This window comes from Eriocheir sinensis, unplaced genomic scaffold (assembly GCF_024679095.1).
Source record: "Eriocheir sinensis breed Jianghai 21 unplaced genomic scaffold, ASM2467909v1 Scaffold1609, whole genome shotgun sequence".
Taxonomy (NCBI): Eukaryota; Metazoa; Arthropoda; class Malacostraca; order Decapoda; family Varunidae; genus Eriocheir; species Eriocheir sinensis.
In genome coordinates this window covers 17,692-25,944 of record NW_026110972.1, presented here as the reverse complement: position 1 = coordinate 25,944, position 8,253 = coordinate 17,692, and the positions used below count along the sequence as shown (strand labels likewise).

General features: G+C 45.9%; 1 protein-coding gene across 1 annotated transcript; it reads left to right on the top strand.

Annotated features, from left to right (window-relative positions):
• The first annotated feature begins 1,643 nt into the window (after nucleotides 1–1,643).
• LOC126990381 (uncharacterized) lies at nucleotides 1,644–2,036 on the top strand. Its single transcript, XM_050849002.1, has one exon. The coding sequence runs from the start codon at nucleotides 1,644–1,646 to the stop codon at nucleotides 2,034–2,036; it is 393 nt and encodes a 130-aa protein (XP_050704959.1).
• The last annotated feature ends 6,217 nt before the right edge of the window (nucleotides 2,037–8,253 follow it).

The window sequence follows — 8,253 nt, the reverse complement described above, 5'->3', positions numbered from 1 at the left end:
CTACTCTGACGAGAGAAAAAAATAATTCAGTTTTATCGGTGTAACTCGGGAACTAATAGACGTATGAGGAATTTGAAGATACCATAAGAATCCTCACTAAATTCCGTTTCGGAGCATATAATCGGCTAAAAAAGATGGCCCACAAAATTTCGAGTTAGCCGCAGATTTCTCAAGAATCGGAGGGGAATGGAACACACACACACACACACACACACACACACACACATGATCCCTTTTCACGGAAAAGGTAAATTCGATGCAGCAACGCCTAAGGTCATATGACATCGAAGAGCATGCAGAAAATATAAAGAAATGCAAGTTGAGAAAAGAAATAAGAAGAAAGAAGTTAAGAAATGAGATATAAGACATTAATTAATGCAAAATCAGAAAAAAAAGACTTGGTGCTGCAGTGTTTAGGGTTAGATGGCACCAAATAACCGGAGTAAAAAAATATATATAAGTTGAGGAAAGAAATAAGAAGAAACAAGTTGAGAAATGAGAAATAAGAAGATAATGATACAATACATCCAGCAACAACTTAAATAATTTATCGAGTCTTACGTTCAATGGCGATTTTTTATTTTATTTTCGGACTTGCATTAGAGAGTAAATTCATATTTCAGCCTGGTCATTAACCTAATGTCCTTAACCTTTTCCGTGATTATAATCTGGTGGTCATTCGAGGGTCAAAGATCTTATCTTAACCCTTCAAGTACCGCTTCTCCCGTCACCACCCCCTCCCTGCTGGGCACCTCTCCCGTCACCCTCTCGCTTCCGTACGCTAGTCCGAGAGGGGTGAGGGGTGAAAGGTAAAAGAGATGGGTGTGTGGGGGAGGGGGGTCCAGAGCCCCCCTCTTCCGTAACCCCCCCGCTGACCGCTGACCCCCCCAACCCCCACTTCCAGTCCCCCCCACTTCCAAATTACCCCCACTTCCGTACATTTGTTACTACTATGAGACCTCTTGGGAAGCCTGTCATAGGAGAGGGAAGAAATGAATGGAGAAATGGAAGACATATGGAGAAGAATATAGATCAGGATTAAGTAAATGATGTCCACGAGAGAGAGAGAGAGAGAGAGAGAGAGAGAGAGAGAGAGAGAGAGAGAGAGAGAGAGAGAGAGAGAGAGAGAGTGTCAGCAGCTGGATGAAGTGGGTAGCTCTGACCACCATGCAGTGCTGACTCACATTCAGCTTGACGCGGCGAGAGAAGCGGCTGCACCACGAACCATATGGCTCTGGGAGGAGGCAAACTGGCCAGCCCTGAGGCAAGCCCTCAGCACCACAGACTGGGAGGATCTACTGGTTGAGGATGTAGAAATGAAAGTCAACGCCCTCACCTCGAATCTGCTCGCCCTCCAGGTCCAGTTTGTCCCTCAGCGCACATACCTCGCCAAGGCCACTGACCCAAAATGGTTCGGTTATTGCTGCTATATTGCTGCCGAGGCCAAATATGCAGACTGACGGAGATACAAACAACGTCCCTCCCATCAGAACTTCCTTCTACACCGAACAGCGTGCAGGAGGATGGCAGCCACCTCCAAGTGGGCGAAGAAACACTGGGAGGAAGTGATGAGGAGTAAACTCACCGGCCCTGGAGTGGGTAGTAAGACATGGTGGGCTCTCGTCAAGGAGTGGCAGGGAACGATGAGGCAGGACAACGTGCCCCCCTTCACCAGGCCAGACGGATCCATGGCCACGAGCAGTGAGGACAAGGCTGCTCTCCTGGCTGAGCTCTTTGCACGAAAAATGCAAGTAGATGACCCCTACCGCCCCCCACCCATCCTCCCCCGGGAGTCTGACCACACCATCACGTCGGTCTCGGTCACCGCGGCACAGGTGGAGAAAGTACTCCGGGATGTTGATGCGGGGAAAGCCACAGGCCCTGATAACATCATCCCCAGGGTGCTAAGGAATTGTGCCAAGGAGCTGTCCGAGCCTCTCGCCAACATCTTTAGTGCCTGCCTCGAGGAGAAGTGGCCAGCCGCCTGGAAGGAAGTTAATGTGGTTCCTGTCCACAAAAAAAGACTCCAGGACTGACCCGAACTACTACCGGCCCATCTCCCTGCTGTCCACCATGGGTACGGTGTTCGAGAAGATGCTGGTTGCTGTCATCGGGAAACACCTCACCAAAAACAACCTTCTCTCTCCTTACCAGTTCGGGTTCAGGGCGGGCCGCTCCACCTCTGATCTCCTTCTCCTCCTCTCACAAGAGTGGCAAGACTCCCCTGATGACGGTCTGGACACACTCGTGGTTTCGCTAGACATTGCCGGCGCCTTTGATCGAGTGTGGCACTCTGGCCTACTGGCAAAGCTTCGTGCCAAGGGTATAGAGGGGAGTCTGTTGACTCTGCTCGAAGACTACCTCCAAGGTAGGTCGCTTCGAGTAGTCGTCAATGGCCGGACCTCGACGCCTGCCCCTATAGGAGCCTCAGTTACATACACAGGGCTCAATACTGGGGCCAGTCCTGTGGAACATCTACATAGATGACCTACTCCGCCAGCTCCCTGTAGTCAAAGCTTATGCCGATGACTGCACCATCGCTGTCTCGTACTGCCGTCGGGGCAGCAGGCGTGACGTAGCTGCAGTCAACAGGCAGTTGAAGGTTGCTGAGAAGTGGGGGAAGTTGTGGCAGGTCAACTTTGCTCCCGACAAAACCCATGCTATGGTCGTCTCTCGGTCTCCCGTTGCTACACAGGGCGTGGAGGGACAACTACGGTTTGGGGACGTCCAGTTGCCCCTCCAGGATAACATCAAGGTCCTGGGAATCACCATAGACCGGGAGCTGCGCTACGACCAGCACATCGCGACTGTGGCCCGCCGGAGCTCTCAGCGTGTGTCTGCCCTCCGCAGGGTGGCTGGCAGCCAGGACCCCCGAGGAATCCTGACGCTGTATAAGGCACAGATCCGCCCTTGTATGGAATACGGTGCCTTGTCGTGGATGTCCAGTGCCGTCACCCACACCCGGCGCCTTGACGCGGTGCAGAGACGCGCCCTCCGACTACTGGGGGATGAGGTGGAGATCCCTGCCAGCATGACATCCCTGGAGCACCGTCGCGACGTAGCAGCACTGGCAGTCTGTCATAAGACTCAGGTGCTGCACACGCCTCACCTCGCCCAACGAGCGACGCGACAGGCAGCAGCCGGGAGCCAACGAGTGGCGGTGCCTCACTCACACACGTCGCAGCACCTGCGGACGTACAAGGCCAGGGCAGCGCGTCTTTGGAACGGGTTCACGGAGGCCACACCTGATCTGGAACGCATGTCCACACACCAGGCGAAAGTAGCTGCCAACATTTGGAGAGGCACCCTCCCCACGCCGTTCCTGCTCCACACTAGACATGATTGTAAATATTGTAGTTAGTGTTTAACATATTTATAATATATACTGTATACTTTGTAAGCATGTTTTATGTTTCTGTACAGTTACCCTCACAGGTATCTGTTCATTTGAAAAAACTTTTAAAATAGTTGTGGGTGCCAACTCACAACTTTAAGTTTTCCATCTTCCATGTAAATATATGTATACATGTTTAAATAAAAGAGAGAGAGAGAGAGAGAGAGAGAGAGAGAGAGAGAGAGAGAGAGAGAGAGAGAGAGAGAGAGAGAGAGAGAGAGAGAGAGAGAGAGAACAGGGAAGACATGGACGTCGTGACAAGGAGGGGACTGGAGAGGACAATAAGATAAAGAGGGAGTGGAAGTTAGTGGAACAGACAACACAAGAGGAGACGAAGATAGCAGAGCATGGTTGACAGTATCTAGAGGCAGTAATGAGTGGCTGAGAGGCGGCGACTGGTGGGCGGCGAGCCAATAGGTGGGAGGAGACACGAGCATGCAAACAGACTCTCACACTAAACGACGACAGAACGCTGGAGAGGAAGATGACCGATTCTAGGTGACAGTATCTATAGTCGGTTCACCCGAGTCTGAAGTGAGCATTATCGCACAACGGCAACGTGCAGCCACACGGCGTGTCCGATTTCATGTATACAGTATGCTAGCCTACGCATATTAAACAGTCGTCAGTGTCAGTAATATGCAGGCAGCAATAACAAATACCATCATTTATAGTCGACTATGAGTTAAAAAATATTAGTAATGTCGGAAATAGCTGTTTTGTTAATACAGAGTCCGCTACTTTTTTCGGTGGCGGAAAGCTTCAAGGCTGTCTAATTATCATAATCAGCGATCTTGTAAATGCACCGTATTGGCTATACAGGCAGCGCCACGCATGGCCACTCGGTGAACTGTCAAAGCAGTACTTTCCATTGAATTCAAGTTATGTACTACTAGAGTGCATCTGAGGCTGCCTCCAAGATACAAGGCCTTGGTGCCGCCACCGCTCCGAGCCAACGACTCCACACATTTTACTTCTACCCGATTTCCTGACGCTACTATTTGACATGGAGAAAAACTGAAAACGGGTAGGAGTGAAGTGTGTGCAATCATCGGCTCGGAGCGATGGCGGCACCACGGCCGTGTATCTCGGAGACAGCCTCAGACGCACTCTAGTCTATAACCTGAACTCTATGGAAAGTACAGCTTAGAGTTGAGTGGCCACATGTGGCGCTGCCTGTATAGTCAATACGGTCCATTAACAAAACAGCTGTTTGTGACATTACTAATATTTTTCTTAACTCATAATCGACTATAATTTACGGTATTAGTTATTGCTGCCTGCATATTATTGATACTGACTGTTTACTATGCGTAAGCTAGCATACAGTATCCACGAAATCGGACACGCCGTGTGGTTGCAGGTTGCCGTTGCGTGATAATGCTCACTTCAGACTTGGGTGAACCGACTATAGTGGCGGCGATGGATAGCGAGTGGTGGACAACAAAGGAATGAAGGGAGGGGGAGGAGGAGGAGGAGGAGGAGCAGGAGAAAGGGGATGCACAAAAACATGGAAAGATAGGCAACAGGAAGGCTCATTGCGAGGTTGCCTGCTCTAGGGCAATGATCTACTTGACAGTCACTTTGTGCCTGCAGAGCAGAGCAAAGCACTTCGGTGCGTATGTTCAGTTTGGCCCTGCTGTCACGAAGTAACTGTCGATGCGATTTTTTAAGGAGTTGGTGGTTTTTGCACTTACTAACTCATCAGGGAGGTTGTTTCAATGGCGTATGACTCGGTTAAAAAAAGAGACTCCTACCAATGTCTGTATTGCATTGCTTCGTTTGGATAGGTAAACCACTGGAGTGGTCGACGTTACTGAAGTTCTTTAGGTACTTGAAGACCTGAATCCTAACCCCTCGTAAGCGTCTCTTTTTCCAGCGAAAAGAATTTGAGTCGCCTGAGTCATTCTTCATACGGCAGGGCCCTCACGGGTGGAATCATCTTCGTAGCGTTTTCCGTTAAAAAACGTGGAAAATCTCAGCCTGGAACAGCATTCACTTAGTAATACAAGTTAATGTATATAGTGATTAATATAATTACGTGGAGGAACCTTGTGAAGGATCTGTGGGCACCGATGTTATAGGGAGGTGTAAGGTGTTGAGAACAGCGAGGTAAGCATGGTGTGTTATTGGTAATATGTCACAAGAAATGTAACCAGAACTAACACTTTGCGGAAGCAGACAGTGAACCAGTAAGTAAAACCGCAGCATCAGCAACAACAGAAAGCAGAACAGCCTCAGTTAGATGCAGGGAAGCACGGAGCAAATAAAATAAACAAAAAAACAGAGCAGTGCATGAAGCACAGCAGAGCGAAGTTGACACTTGTAGCCCCGAGGCCGGTCACAGGCAAGGCTGGCAGTACGGTACGGTACGGAATTTTTAACCGTACTCCGTACCTGAAAAAAATACCGTGCCGTAATTTCGTACCGTACCCCCAGCTATTTTTCCGTCCCGTACAGTATGGTTAAAATACCGTACCGTAATTCCGTACCATTATCGTACCATCAGGAAAATATATATACATAGTACATAAAAAAAAAAAAAAATTGTGAAAAAAATAATTAAGGTACGTCAATAAATTTGAATAGGCATATTTACAAAGTGACTATACATGTATCAGTCCTCCTAAATCTAGCCTACCAGGCGCTAATGGGCAAGAGAGTAAAAAAAAAAAATCTAAGGATGATCACTTGTTTTAAGCCTGTGGTTCGGTACGGATCAGAATTATACAAAATTTTCCGTACCTACATCATACCGTTTTGTACATTAGGACCGTACCGTACTTTTTATAAAAATTTCAACCGTACCGTACCGTATTCCGTACCGTACCGTACCGTTGTGCCAGCCTTGGCCACAGGTCAACTGGGACCGGCCACAGGTCAACAATAGTAGAATATATTGGGTGTGACCATGGAGGTAGGATTAAGACGAGGCGGCGCGCGCTGGGTAAGGTGTCCCAGGAAAGTGAAGCCAGTTTGCCCGCGCTGGCCAACGCCCAGGACTGGCAGGAAGGCCGCGCTAACCCTTAGTATCAGTGGATTTATTAAATGTTTTTATCAATTGTTTCGCTATCTTTTAAAGTACTACAATCTTTTCTTGCTTTTAGACTAACACATTTTTTTATTATTATTTCAATTACTTTTCAAATTAATATTTAATTATATTAAAAGAAGTACTCATGCGAGAAAATAAGTATTTTCAGTGCGATGAGCTACATACTAAAAATACAAATATACGTACATGCTTTAATGACCAGTTTCGAAGTAAGCTAAGCCCTGATTCTATATCTTTTGTGGATAATAAATATTCATTGCTCAACTAATAATACCTGATTTATTACTTAATTGTAAATTACATAACTATAAGTACACTGTTATACAATCATCCATCCTAAATTTAATAAGAGAAATTAGAAGCAGGTTTAATTTGTATTTATTGGCCACTGAAATTAACAAGTTTGGTGTACAACTGACGGCTTCTTACTTCCTAATTTACTAGTTATCTGTGTAGCATCATACTTACATCGTACCTGCAAATATGACTTAGTAACTGCCTTAACTAACAGATGCAGGTGGTTTTCCTGAGGGTCTGTGTCATACATGTGATTAGTTATGGTGGGGAATATGTTTTTTTGGTTGAAATAAGCCAGCACTGAAATAACTAATTTACTAATAGCCCCCTGCCCTTAACTGTTGCATGACACTTTCTCTGAACAGTTTTTCTGAAGTGATACAAATGTCAATAACACCATCAGTAGGATATACCAAATTTCCTCTGTCCTTTACTTTAACTAATGAGTGAAGGTGGCTTGCATCGCCCTTATCTAAGCTTAGGGCGGAAATGCCTGGTTCACAGCGTCATGACGTCATCAATTTATATGCAACAAATCCCCCAATATATGCCACAATTTTATTTACACACTTTGAGAGGTGGGAATGGCTTGGAAAAAAAATATATATATATATATATATATATATATATATATATATATATATATATATATATATATATATATATATATATATATACATATATATTTTCCTCTGCCTCTTGATTACCGACATCATCTGGTATTCTTCTTTTCAGGACTGAGTTATTGATTACCTGAAAAAGAAGAATTATTTTCAGAGTTCCTTACACACCCGCTGGACACATTTAATATCGGAACAGACTCCAGTGGTAAGCAGTTGTCTCGAACAGTATCCTGTAAATCATTATGAACAAGCAATTTCTTATATGCAGCAGAAAACTGCCGTACTGTTATAGATTGTTATTCCAACCTCCCATACCTCTTATTAGTCCAAATAGCAACTCAATATGGTCCTGACTTAATTTGAATGTCATAAAAAAATTAAGGGTTTGCTCTGGAGTAGCAATTAAGGTTTCATATAGGTACTGTAGGCTTCTTATGCAGAAGAGAAAACCAAGAAAGCCTGTCGTCCTATTAGATAATATAACGAGTTGCCCATCAGGGAGCGCTAGGGATCTATTATATGTTTATGCTGATATCAAAAAATCTTTAATTTTACCAGCATTATTGTGTTGCATGGGGCACTTGTAGCCAGTTGCGTAAAGATTTCTAGAATTCATAATGTCAAACAATGAGGTCTAGGTAGGGCGGATTCAGGTCAAAGCTAAGCCTAGGTAAGGCTGGGAGCGGCAGGCACCTGCTTCTTACCAACCCCAAGATGGCGGACTTGACTTCACATTTTTTCCACCGCACGCCACCTCCTCTTAATACTACGCTCATGGGTGAGACGGGAAACATTTCAAGGGTCTCTAATGGTGTTGATGATGATGGTGGTAGAGGTACAATCAGTGGTGATAGTGGTACTGGTGGTTGCCTTGCTGACAGTCA

Excerpts from the sequence above, each read along its gene's own strand:
- LOC126990381 (XM_050849002.1), top strand. The coding sequence starts at position 1,644 with ATGAGGCAGGACAACGTGCCCCCCTTCACCAGGCCAGACGGATCCATG.